General features: G+C 46.9%; 1 protein-coding gene across 1 annotated transcript in view; it reads left to right on the plus strand.

The window, feature by feature from the left end:
- LOC141126532 (piwi-like protein 1) overlaps positions 1–13959 on the plus strand; it is an 89438-nt gene that overhangs the window by 60296 nt on the left and 15183 nt on the right. Inside the window, exons 16-17 of the mRNA XM_073612467.1 lie at positions 6298–6451; positions 6553–6678. Of these exons, the coding sequence (XP_073468568.1) occupies positions 6298–6451; positions 6553–6678 (280 nt within the window). The remainder of the gene's footprint in view (positions 1–6297; positions 6452–6552; positions 6679–13959) is intronic.

Here is a 13959-nt window from a genome sequence, read left to right on the forward strand (position 1 = left end):
TAATGAAAGCTCTTACATCGGGCAATTCAGCTCTCTGCTGATACGGACAGCTCGCCTCTTCCTTTCCTCTCTTCCCCTGGCTGGGAGGCTGTTCCGGCGGTGCTCTTATCCTCACTGGGCCCCACTCGGCTGCGGGCCCCATAGCGCCCGCATGGGTCGGTATGGTGGTAGTTACGCCCCTGGTCGCCTGCCTTTACATGCACATGAACTTTAATGGCATCCCAGTCTACCCATAGGGTTCAATATTGGGAGCGAACACGCACAAGTGTCCCTATGGAAAGTGGCTTCCCATGGGGGGCACTGGACAGAGAAGAGGAGCCAGGAGCATCAGCGAGGTACCTAAGAAGAGGTTTAGAGCTGCTCTGTGCAGTTCCATCGTACAAAGCAGTTAATTATAGAGATGTTATTTGTAAATATCTATTTTTTTTTTAATCACTTTAAAGAATAAGATTTTCCTGTTCGATTTAATCGTGGTGTTTTTTTTTTTTTTTTTTTTTTTTTTATATCGATCGACTAATTTCGATTATTTATAACGCACATACAGATCTGTGTCCCACCAAATGCAGCCTTGCCTGTGTGTCCCACCAAATGCAGCCTTGCCTGTGTGTCCCACCAAATGCTGCCTTGCCTGTGTGTCCCACCAAATGCTGCCTTGCCTGTGTGTCCCACCAAATGCTGCCTTGCCTGTGTGTCCCACCAAATGCTGCCTTGCCTGTGTGTCCCACCAAATGCTGCCTTGCCTGTGTGTCCCACCGAACCCCCCCACCCGGCTCTCCGCGGGAGCACAGTGGTAGTGTACTACTTACCTTGCTGTTGTCCTCTCCAGCGGTGTCGTCTTCTTCCTGTTTCCTCTCTCCCAGGCGCAATGGGAGAAAGAAAACAGGATGGAGGCACTTGGGGGAGGAGTCCGGTGACGTTTATGTCTGTGACGTCACCGGATCTCTGACGCAACTCCCTGAAGACCCGGAAGCCGGCGGAGAGGTGAGTACCAATCAAAAGAATTTTGATTGATCAAAAAAAAAAAAGATTAATCGAGGAATTAATCGTTAATTTCCGCAGCCCTACTTTAAAGCTTAATTTTTTTTTTTCCTCATGCAGTGGGGCTGTGCCTGCAGTGCATGAGTTAACTGCTTTTTTTTTTTTTTTTTTTTTTTTTTTTTTTTTCCAAGGGGTGACTAGAAAGCTGCATACTCGCCCGATCTTCTGTTCCAGCAGCAAACGGCGCTCCCCCACGATCCAGCAGGGACTGTTCTGATGTCTTCACATCCAGAACAGGTCTATGGACATGATGACTTTAGGAACTTTGCACCACAAAAGACCACTAGACTGTAGAGGGCAGAGGCAGCAAGGACCTTTTATGTACTGGGAGGATCAGAGGATTAGATGAGTTTATCTCTGCTCGCCAATCCCCTAGACAAAAACAAGCAGTTGATTTTCTCTTCTGATACCTTTTACTCCTGTCAGCCACCACTGGACGGGTTGCCACTGCCGGAATCACTTATATGTGATCAGGGTGCACAGATGCCTCCCTTCTAGCAGTACAACTGGTATAGGGTGGTCGGCAAGTGGTTAAAAACAGAAAAGGAGGGCACACCAACCTAGTGCATTACCACTGATAAACTTTAATGCAGCATAAAAACAGCAAAAATTATACTCACAAACGAGCTTACAAAACCAGCTTTGAAAAGGGCGCAACAGCGCTGTTTCTGTGAATCGACACACCAGGACCTATTGCCAAGAGGGTCAAACCGGTGCAACGCGTTTCGGAGGAGCACCCCTTTCTTCATAGCCTGAGCAGGCAATGGTTGGTCTCTCGAAATTCCCTCTCTATAAATGTACCTGTATCTGCCACACCCAATTGGTAGCGACGCCCCCCCCCACAAAAACATAAGCAACACCCACCCATTTAAGCTAACCCTCCCTGGACCCATCCCTCTGAGTGCAATCCCCATTTAAGCCAGATAATAAAAAACAAGCATCACTCTATGTTGCCTGCTAAATATTGAGCCAATGGATCTATAATACTATCAGCATGGACCACATAGCACAGGGCGCAGCCACTCCGGACAACCACCCCAGGAGGGGGGAGAGAGGGGGGGGGGAGAGAGGGGGGGGGAGTCGGTGCCGACCACACATACCTCAAATCCTGCATGCAGTTCAGACAGTAGCCCCATGCCGTAGCTACACCGGGATGGATAGTGCGGGGCTTCTCCGGCTCCCAGGAGCCATAATGACACTGCATACAGCGTGTGGAACGCACACCGCCCGAAGAACCAGGAAGTGCGGGTGTTCCTGCGTTCCACCCACAACTTCCGGCCAATCGCGGCGTCATTTCCCCTTCCAGAAGTGTCAGAGGACACTGTGTGCAGGGGACACAGCCCGGAAGCGCGGGTGTGTTTGTGTTCCACCCGCTGCTTCCGGCTGTCATAGAAAAGCCTATAGATGGCTAAGATTGATGGTGCGCGTGCATCTCAATACGCCCGCGCGCCTTACCAGGGCTGTGTTTTGGCCTAGGCCGACAAGGCCTAGGCCTAGGGCGGCACTTTGCGGGGGGCGGCAAAATAGGCCGCCCCCCCGCATGAGAGAAAGCCCCCCCCCACCCGTCTGATTCCCGGCTCCCGCTGCCGCCTCCCGCACACTTGCAGCCCACGGCGGCCGGCTTTCTGTATCTCACGCCCCCTACTCTCTGACAAGCACGCCCATACACCGCGGCGCCGCTACAGAAAGCCGGCCGTCGTGGGCTGCAAGTGTGCGGGAGGCGGCAGCGGGAGCCGGGAATCAGACGGGTGGGGGGGGCTTTCTCTCATGCGGGGGGGCGGCGTGTGTCACTCGCGCCCCCCATAAGAAACAGGTGACAGGTGGAGCCTTAAGCTCCGCCTACCCTCCCCTGCACCGCTTTCCTGCAGTGAATTGTCTTCTCGGCCCTGGGGCTGTGACATCAGGAGGAGAGAGAGGAGCACGAGGGAAACCCCCAGGACAGCAGGTACAATGATTTAATAAAGTATATCAGTATTATGGGCACTGGCAGCATTTGATGGGCACTGGCAGAATTTGATGGGCACAGTGGCTGCGTTTGAGGGCACAGTGGCTGCGTTTGAGAGCACAGTGGCTGCGTTTGATGGGGCACAGTGGCTGCGTTTGATGGGGCACAGTGGCTGCGTTTGATGGGGCACAGTGGCTGCGTTTGATGGGGCACAGTGGCTGCGTTTGATGGGGCACAGTGGCTGCGTTTGATGGGGCACAGTGGCTGCGTTTGATGGGGCACAGTGGCTGCGTTTGATGGGGCACAGTGGCTGCGTTTGATGGGCACAGTGAGACCCCCCCCCCCCCCCCCGTGATGGCATTAAAACTCAGCAGCTAAAAATACTATTAGGACACTTACCTGTCCAGGGATCCAGCGATGTTGACACCTCAGCCGATTTTCGGATTGGCTCTCGGGTTTTGCCACTATCATTCATGGTAAGGGAAACCGACCGGTTCCCTACTGCACATGTGCGAAGCGCGTTGCACTTTCTGAATGGCCCAGCGGAGGAAGGAGGAGGGGGGCAAACTTCAGAGGGGACAGCACAGTCTCCCGGAAGTGGGGAAGGGTACCTGTCAGAAACAGGTACCCGTTCCCCCCTGAAAGGTGCCAAATGAGCCTAAAGAGGAAGGGGTGTTGTTTACAGATGATAGGGTGGGTCTTAAACAGGAAGGGGTGTGGCCTTGGCAGGATGGGGTGGGTCGTATTTAAATTAGGGGGGTGCATGCGTTTAGTCAGGCCTAGGGCAGCACAAAACCTAAATACACCACTGCGCCTTACACCAATCACTCTACTGCTGTCAGCTATCATAGGCAGAAGACAGGCAGCATTCTAGCGAAGACTACAGGCAACACTCAGCCCACATCTCTCTACAAAAGACCATTCTTATAGGGCGTACACACGGTCGGACTTTGTTCGGACATTCCGACAACAAAATCCATGGATTTTTTCCGACGGATGTTGGCTCAAACTTGTCTTGCATACACACGGTCACACAAAGTTGTCGGAAAATCCGATCGTTCTGAACGCGGTGACGTAAAACATGTACGTCGGGACTATAAACGGGGCAGCGGCCAATAGCTTTCACCTCTTTATTTATTCTGAGCATGCGTGGCACTTTGTCCGTCGGATTTGTGTACACACGATCGGAATTTCCGACAACGGATTTTGTTGTCGGAAAATTTTATCTCCTGCTCTCCAACTTTGTGTGTCGGAAAATCCGATGGAAAATGTCCGATGGAGCCCACACACGGTCGGAATTTCCAATCGGACATTTTCCATCGGAAAATCCGACCGTGTGTACGGGGCATTAGAATGGAGAGGGAAAAGGTGTATTTAAAAAAAAAAAAAAAAGAACATATATTTGGTATAATTAGAATTGATATCAATTCCAAATGGGGAGGTAGGTAAAAAAAAAATCAAACCGATACTATTAATAATAAAAAAAATTAAAATAATAATAATCAGTCGATATGTTCTGCAGAAGTATCCTCCCAAGGTGTGATAGATTGAACAACATATAATGTATATATAGTTCGTAGATTAAAATATAATTGATTATACAACATGTAATATATATATTTCATAAAATACATCATTAGATATAGTATCTTAATATTAAAAGATCAAAACATGGAAATCCATAACAATTAGTCATATAAATAAGACCAAGAAGAAATCCGTGCATGATGATGCCTACATGATACTGATTCTAAAAGAGGATAAAAATAAATAGAAGATCTAAAAATAAATACAAAAACTCATCGGCCTATACCATTATTGATCACCATTAAAAACAGCAATAGGGTACACCTACTAAGAGGCTACGCACCACTCCATGTAGATAAAATAAAATATAAATATAATAAATAATGTATATAACATATGATAAAATAGAACATACTATGTCATATAACCATAGTGACTATCACCCCAGCATATGCCCTGGAGGATACCTCTGCGGTCTAGCATACCAAAGAAGAGAGAGACCATTGCCCGCTTACACCTAATGGGAATTAACACTATACCCCAATGGCGGTGATGTACATAAAATGACAAGAACTACATATTGTACCAAAATTAACAACAAAAATAACAAATTAACAACTGTCTAAAAACCACCCACAACCTAATGACTAGATTCTACGCATAAAACTAAAGACTGCATACCTACTACTACACCTGTTGAAATAATCTGCCCCAATTCCTGGTCCCTGATCCTAGTATATCCCATATTACCCAAAAATAAGCCCCAACCTGCATATTGATGGCAAGGAGCACACTACAAAAGTCAAACCATAATTAGCCTAACTAAAGCCACCAATGACTCGGGGACTGAAGGTGTTATACAACATTGTGTAGTTCGATTTCCTCGTTCAGGCCTTTTGGGACCAAAGTGCCTAGGGAAAATATCCAGAAAGCCTCTCTATTACACAGCATTTGGTGTTTTTTGCCGTTATCCAATTCGCTCGGCATCGCTTCAATGCCGAACACTTTGAGACCGTCTGTACTGCTACTGTGGGTGGTTAAAGTGTCTCGGTATTGAGTAGTTTGTCCTTTTCCGTCAGGATACTGCTCCTGTGCTCGTTCATTCTGGTCCTCATGGGTCTTGACGTCCGTCCAACATAGAGGAGGCCACAAGGGCACAGAAGGCCAAAGATGACATATGGAGTGCCACAGTTGATAAACTGCTTCATCTTGTGAACCCTACCGTCTGTTCCAACGACTTCTTTCTATGGCACATATGCACGCAGTTCCCACAAATGTTACTCCCACATCTGTAGCTACCCTTCTGGTCAAAAATCGTGCTCCAGATGCTGCTGAGCCCTCCATTTCTTTGTTTTATCACCCTACTTGGGGCAATAATGCTCCTTAGGTCCTTCGGTCTCCTAAAGACCAAATTGGGATGTGAAGGAAGGCTTGTCTCTAAGATGGGGTCTGATTCGAGGATCCTCCAATTCTTTTTGAGGATTTTTTGTATTATGGGGGCCTTGTTGTTATACCTAGCACAGAACCGTACTTGTGGTCGTTCATACTGTGTCGGCAAGTGATTAAACCAGCATTTCTTCTGGTAATTCCATATACTTACTGTAATGCAATTTTAGTGCTAACATGTGCACCTTACCATAACCTCTATAACTGCAAGTATTTTCCAGCTGACCTAAAATGTGGCAATATTACACATGACAAAGTGTCCCTGGCTAAACTCTGATTTTGGTTCTGCTGGAAGAACATCAGTCAAAATGACTGTGAATAATATCAGTGTTTTTCTTCAGGTGCTCTCCATGCTTGGTTTAAATGCAATGGCTTTCTACCCAACCGTATTCTCATTTACCGTGACGGTGTGGGCGATGGTCAGCTAAAGACCCTTGTCAGCTATGAAGTGCCGCAGATTATGGACTGTACCAGGACGGCAGCCAAGGATTACATGTAAGGCTTAGTTTTATTTGCCCTAATAGTGTGTAATAATATTCTAAATGGCATACATTTTCCTATTTACCTTGTGTGATCTTCTTTTTTTACCCTCTTAGCCCTAAACTGTCAGTTGTGGTGGTTAAGAAACGCATCAATGCCAGGTTCTTTGGTGTTCTTGGTGGCCGGCTCCAGAATCCTCCTCCTGGAACAATAGTTGATACTGAAGTCACCAGGCCTGAATGGTAACTGACAGGTTATTTTTTAGAAAAAAAAGTTTTGTATGCATTGATCCTTGTACTGCTGCGTGACGTTTACCTAGTGAAGTACAGACTGGTTTGTTAAAATTTCTATAGTCGGCAAGACACTTGAGCGTTAGATTAAAAACAAAAAAAAAAATTGATATAAAAAAAATGTAAGCAATAGACAGCATAAGTTGACAACAAAGCAAGCAAATATGCTTTCTTTTTATACGGAAAGTAAGCAAAACTTAGACAAGAGTGGCTGTGGATGTGGTAGATTTGAACTTTGCTAAACTGTTTGACACCATTCCCCACACACGGCTATTGTATAAAGTGAAGTCATAGGAAATTTAGCTTACAGGCTTAGAAAATGTAGCTTGTAAATGGATATAAAACTAACAAAGACCATATTCCGAGAGTAGTGATTAATGACTCGTACTCAGAATGGTCTATAGCAGAGGTCTCCAAACTTCCTAAACGAAGGTCCAGTTTACTGTCCTCCTTCAAACCTTAGGGGGACCAGACTGTAATCAGTGGGAATAGAAAATGCCCCACGTCAGTGTGAGTAAACCATGCCTCAGGCTTGGTAGTCAATGGGAGTAAAAAAAAAAAAATTACTTGGTACCTGTGGTCAGTAGGAGGAATTGTACACTGTTGGTACCGGTGGGTGTCCCATCATTGGTGTCAGCGGGAGGACTAGTACCCCATTGTTGGTGTCAGTAGAAAGAGAATAGTGCCCCATTGTTGGTGTCAATGGGAGGCATTATGCCCCACTGTTTGGCGTCGGTGGAAGGAATGGTGCCTTATCGTTGCTATCAGTGGAAGGAATGGTGCTTTGTATCAGTGGGCAGAACAGTGCCATAAGGGCCAGATAAAGGCAAGCAAAGGGCCACAGTTTGAAGACCACTGGTCTAAGGTTTATCGTGTACCCAAAAGTTCAGTGTTGGGACCCTTACTTTTTAACATATTTATAAATTATATCATTTGATGAAGCAAAGCAGGGAAATACGGGGCAATTTAGGAAACCGCGATTACAGGTCAATTGGCTTCAATATAAATCACACAAATAGGAAACATAAGGGGAATACAAAGATATTGAATTTCAAAAGGGCAAAGTTCCCCAAACTACGAACCTTGCTAGAAGATATAAATTGGGATAAAATCTTAGGTACAAAGAACAGGGAGGACAGATGGGTTGGTTTTAAGAGCATATTAAATAAGGGCATTAGCCAATGCATCCCATTGGGAAATACATTTTAAAAGAGCGAACAAAAGTCCTTGATGGCTTAACTCCAATTTAAAAATGCATATAAAAGCAAAGAAGAAGGCCTTCAAAAAATACAATGCTGAGGAATCGTCCTCAGCATTCAGACTTTACAAATAATATAAACCGTATAAAAGGGAGGACAGACCATATTGGCCCCATAAAGAATGAGGACCGAGGGTCCTTAGGGAACTCAGTCAAGTAATTGCCAGACCATTGTTCCTAATTTTTACTGACAGTCTACTGACTGGAATGGTACCAGCTGATTGGAGAAAAGCCAATGTAGCTCCAATATTTAAAAAAAGGGCCAAAATGCATCCCTGGGAATTAGACCAGCTAGCCTGACATCAATAGTATGCAAGCTCTTGGAGGGGATGATAAGGCACTGTTTACAAGATTTTAGTAATGAAAACGGTATCGTTGGCAGTAATCGGCATGGGTTCATGAAGAATCGTTCTTGCCAAACCAATCTATTAACATTCTATGAGATGAGCTGCCATCTTGATGAAGGAAGGCCTGTAGATGTGGTGTATCTGGATTTTGCAAAAGCATTTGATACATTTCCCCATAAACCTTTTACTGTAAAAAGTAAGGTCCGTTGGCATGGACCATAGGGTGAGTACATGGATTGAAAACCGGCTACAAGGGCGAGTTCAGAGGGTGGTGATAAATGGGGAGTACTCGGAATGGTCAGGGGTAGAAAGTAGGGTCCCCCAGGGTTCTGTGCTAAGACCAATCCTATTTAATTTTGTTCATAAATGACCTGGAGGATGGGATAAAACAGTTCAATCTCTGTATTTGCGGACAATACTAAGCTAAGCAGGGCAATAACTTCTCCGCAAGATGTGGCAACCTTGCAAGAGGATCTGAACAAATTAATGGGGTGGGCAACTACATGGCAAATGAGGTTTAATGTGGAAAAATGTAAAATGCATTTGGGTGGCAAAAATATGAATGCAATCTACTCACTGGGGAGAGAACCTCTGGGGGGAATCAAGGATGGATAGGCTCAGCAATGGCATGCAATGCCAAGCTGCTGCTAACAAAGCAAACAGAATATTGGCATGCATTAAAATGGGGATTAACTCCAGAGATAGATCGATAATTCTCCCACTCTGGTCCGGCCTCACCTGGAGTATGCTGTCCGGTTCTGGGCACCAGTCCTCAGGAAGGATGTACTGGAAATGGAGCAAGTACAGAGAAGGGCAACAAAGCTAATAAAGGGACTGGAGGATTAGTTATTAGGAAAGGTTACGTGCACCAAACGTATTCTCTCTGGAGAAGAGACACTTGAGAGGGGATATGATTGCAATATACAAATACCGTACTGGTGACCCCACAATAGGGATAAACATTTTCCGTGGAAGGGAGTTTAATAAGATACGTGGCCCCTCATTAAGATTAGAAGAAAAGAGGTTTAACCTTAAACTGTGTAGAGGGTTCTTTACTGTAAGAGCAGCAAGGCTGTGGAATTCAGTGGTTTCAGCGCGCGCGGGGGGCGCGCCCGCGCGCATTGATAGTTTCAAAAAACTATTAGATAAGCACCTGAACGACCACAACATACAGGGATATACAATGTAATACGGACATATAATCACACACATAGGTGGGACTTGTGTCTTATTTCAACCTCGCATACTATGTAACTATAATTAAGTCCCATTTCTGTGTTTGCAGATGTAGTGCCCACCTACTTAGGTGTGTGCTAGATTAGATAGTTAGGTTTAGAAATAGGCCAAATTACCAGTGTTTTACCCTGTGGTGTAGGCTGGTGGGTTTGATTGGCATGGGAGGTTGATTAGAATAGAGGAAGGTGTGGCCACCTACACTCTGTCTGTGTAGTTTCCTTCATTTCTCTGACCTGATCTGGGAAGTGGGAGAAATACAGGAATGGAGTGACAGGCAGTCTTTTTGAGACCCCTCTGGGCCAATCATTAATTTGCTTGGGCAGAGGCGGGACTTCTATAAAAGGCTTGGTCACATGTTTCTTAGAGAGTTGGTTCATGGGAAGTTGGAGATCCAGAGATGAGAAGGATGTCATTCGGGTACAGCTTTGGTGTTCTCTCCTGCGGGGGAGGGGAAGCACGCGGTGTGGAGATGAGACTTCAGAGGAAGGTTCTTCACGGGACAGATGCTCCTACTGACAGACACAAGGACTGGGAGAGGATAATCTATGTGCTTCATGGATGGTCACTCGGTAACACACGTGAGTGTAACTGTCAGACTTGCCCGTACCAGACTGACGAACCCGATGTAGCAGAGGATGGCCTCCCGTATGTATCTGGTTCCCGGCCCCTGATAGAGTACACAGAAGGCACAGGAGCACAGAATGGTATGAGAGCCTGGCGGGTGGTTTGCAGGAATAAGGCCCAGGATCCTGACACAAGCTGGCAGGTGGTAATAGGTAGGCTGGAGATCAGCTAACAGGTGCAGAGCAGGCAGATCCGGTCACTAGCAAAGTTGACAGCAGGCGGTCAGCACGGTACAAAGGGAGCAGGCAGATACAAGGTCCAGGTCACAGGCAGGTTTTGGCAACAGGCAATCAGCACGGTACAAGGGGTCAGGCAGGTTCAACGTCAGAGGCAGGCCGGGGTCAATTTGCAGGCGGATAGCAGAGAGAGAATCCAGTAAACAAGCCGGGTCTGGGGTTTAATGCTAGGTTTGTTTTTGTTAACACTATTTTGTTGTTTCAGGTGCTTTAGATTTTCTTTTTGGTTTTTTTTTGTTTTCTTTTCTATGTGCTTTGGAGTGTCGACACGGGGAAGGTTTCTAGATATTGGAGTGTGCATGACAATTTATGTAATTGAGTGTGCGGATGCTGATCCCTCGGGCTGGGTGATCCGTGTACCCCTATCAATTCTACCACCTAATGGCTGAACTTGAGGTAATCTCATGGAACGTGCGAGGCCTTAATACTGCAGTGAAAAGATCCCTAGTGTTTAAGTTCCTACAAAAGCACCAACCGCAGATCTGTATCCTCCAGGAGACACATCTGCAGGGTACCAAAACCATTTGTCTTAATAAGACTTGGGTCGGCCTACATTACCACTCCACATTTTCCACGTAGGCCCGTGGGGTCAGCATCTTAGTACACAAGACAGTGCCGTTTAGGCTTCTGGAAGTCAAGACAGACAAGGAGGGTAGATACGTAATTTTATATGCTAACATATATGACAAAACTGTGGTATTAGTCGGATTGTATATTCCCCCTCCAGCTAACGGTAATGTTCTTCATGAAATCATGCAAACTGTGGTACAATATGATACAACTTTTGTTTATTTACTGGGAGATTTTAACATGGCCCCCTCGGTGGAACAAGATAGGTTGCACCGGTCGGCTCGTGATACTCCGGACCTCAGACAGTGGGCTGATCTTTATGCCCTCACTGATGTCTGGAGACACATATACCCGACCTCAAAGGTATTTACTTGCCACTCTGCTTCTCATAAAACTCTATCTCGAATCGATCTGATATATGCCTCATGCCCTGCCTTACAATTTGTTAAAGACATTTCTGTGCTTCCCAGGGGAATCTCTGACCACACGCCCCTCTGCCTGACGTTGACTTTGACTGCCCCCCCGGGCCCCCGGCTTTGGAGGCTGTCCAAGTTCTGGGCTGATGACGAGCGACTACAGGAACCCCTAACAGCAGCCATTTGCAATTTTTGGACGGATAATGTGGATTCTGCCCCACCGATCGTGCTGTGGGACACCTTTAAGGCTTGGGCTAGAGGGGAGTTTATGACCAGTATTGCTCGCCTTAAACGTGACTCCGCTCATGAATTGGAGGAACTTGAGAGACGGGCGGCTATTCTGGAGGCTGACTTTGTCGCTAACCCGGGAGACGACCGATATAGGGAGTGGAAACGGGCTTTATGCAGACTCTCCACAGCTAGGATGGCACAAACGAATAAAGCGCTACTCTTTTCGGCCCAAAGAGTGTTTGAACATGGGGGGAAAAATGGGAAACTCCTTGCATGGTTGGCTAAGGGTAATATCCCAGCTACCCCTATTGGTTCCATCAGGGACAGTTCCGGCCAGTTACTCACATCCCCCCAGGATATTAACACTCGTTTTCGGGAATATTTCCGAGAGGTTTACTCCTCCAGGTCTGAGGTGTCTGACTCAGACCTGGCCAGGTTTCTAGATTCATTGTCCATCCCTAACTTAACAGCGGAAGCCAGGGAAGAATTGGAGAAGGATATTTCGCTAGAGGAGATTCAGGTCGCTATGGGACATCTCAAAGGGGGGAAGGCTCCTGGGGCAGATGGCCTACCATCTGAAGTCTATTCCAACTTCAGCGAAATTCTAGCTCCTAAATTAACCTCGCTATTATCTAATTTTATGGCCCTAGAATCTTTACCAGAGTCCATGAACGAGGCAGTAATTGTGTTGATTCCCAAGCCGGGTAAGGATCCGCTAGAGTGTGCCTCGTACAGGCCAATATCGCTACTTAATGTAGACGCCAAGATCTTTGCGAAAGTTCTGGCTATCCGCTTATCTCACGTCATAGAAGACCTGATCGGTATAGATCAGACCGGATTTATGCCTGGCAAGGGAACCGATATCAATCTGAGGCGTCTCTTCCTTAATCTTACCATTCCACATGACAATGTAGGGACCAGAGTTGTAGCCTCTCTCGACGCCGAAAAGGCGTTTGACTCTGTGGAGTGGAACTATTTGTGGCTGGTATTACAGAGATTTGGGTTTGGCCATAAGTTTATACATGGCATTCGATTGTTGTATCAGGCCCCCAGAGCTAGGGTCCGTACAAATAATTGGGTCTCGGAGCCCTTTGATCTATTCCGCGGCACGAGGCAGGGCTGCCCGCTCTCCCCCAGCCTGTTCGCTCTGGCGTTGGAGCCACTGGCAATCTCAGTCAGGAGTGCTCCGGATGTCCTGGGCTTGCGGGTGGGTCTGCTGGAAGAGCGGCTGTCTCTGTACGCGGACGACGCGCTTCTATACCTGAATGATGCGGGCCCGTCTCTCCTTGCGGCATTGAAAATCTTTGACAACTTTGGGGGGTTATCTGGTATAAAGATTAACTGGACCAAATCAGTACTGTTCCCTCTGGACGACGCAGCTGCCTATGGGCCATCATCCTCCCCACTACAGTGGGTGACGGAGTTTAAATATTTAGGGATAGTGATCACGAAAAACCCATCAGACTTTATAATTAAAAATTTGAGCCCCATCGTGAGTATGTTGCGTGCGAAGTGTTTGGCCTGGGCTGACTTGCCCTTAAATCTATTGGGACGCATCGGCCTCATTAAGATGATGATGCTTCCTAAATTCAATTATGTTTTTAGAAATTCCCCGGTGTGGGTCCCTGCTTCATTTTTTAGGGAGGTTGGTGGTCTGGTGGGAACCTTTATTTGGAGGGGTGGGAACCCCAGATTGGCGCGCTCCACTTTGTGGCTGCCTACCTGTTTTGGAGGATTAGCCCTCCCCAATTTTCAGGTCTACTACTGGGCGGCTATGTTGGTGTCGGTTTACTGGTGGTTTCAAGGCTCTAAAATGAATGCGGCAGTCTGCCTTGAGGCAAACTATTTGGGCTCCCTTACTGATCTACGTAACTTTCCCTATCGAGGTCCGGGTGCGTATACGCGAGTTCCTGAACCCACTCGGGCAACGTGGAGGGTGTGGGTGGCTGCAAGACGTAGATTCCTCTCTCCGGGTCAGTTATCGCCAGCGAACCCGCTATGGGGAAATCCAGCTCTTAAACACTTCCGGACTGTGCCTGACCCACAGCTTTGGGCCAGGTTCGGCATTACAACTATAGAACAAATTATGCCCAGAGGGGAATTGCTCTCTATCACGGAAATAATGAATAAATTCCAGCTGCCCGGAGGGATGAGGTTTAGATGTTTTCAACTAAGACATGCGGCACGGGCTCAGTTTCCTCAGACACCTTTGCTTCAGGCAGATCCCATTGAGGAGCTATTGACGTCTGGAGATGTCTCTAAGCCCCTTTCCACCTTGTATGCTGTACTCCTGGGTAAGGACTCTCCTAAAATGG

This window comes from Aquarana catesbeiana, linkage group LG02 (genome assembly GCF_042186555.1).
Source record: "Aquarana catesbeiana isolate 2022-GZ linkage group LG02, ASM4218655v1, whole genome shotgun sequence".
NCBI lineage: Eukaryota > Metazoa > Chordata > Amphibia > Anura > Ranidae > Aquarana > Aquarana catesbeiana.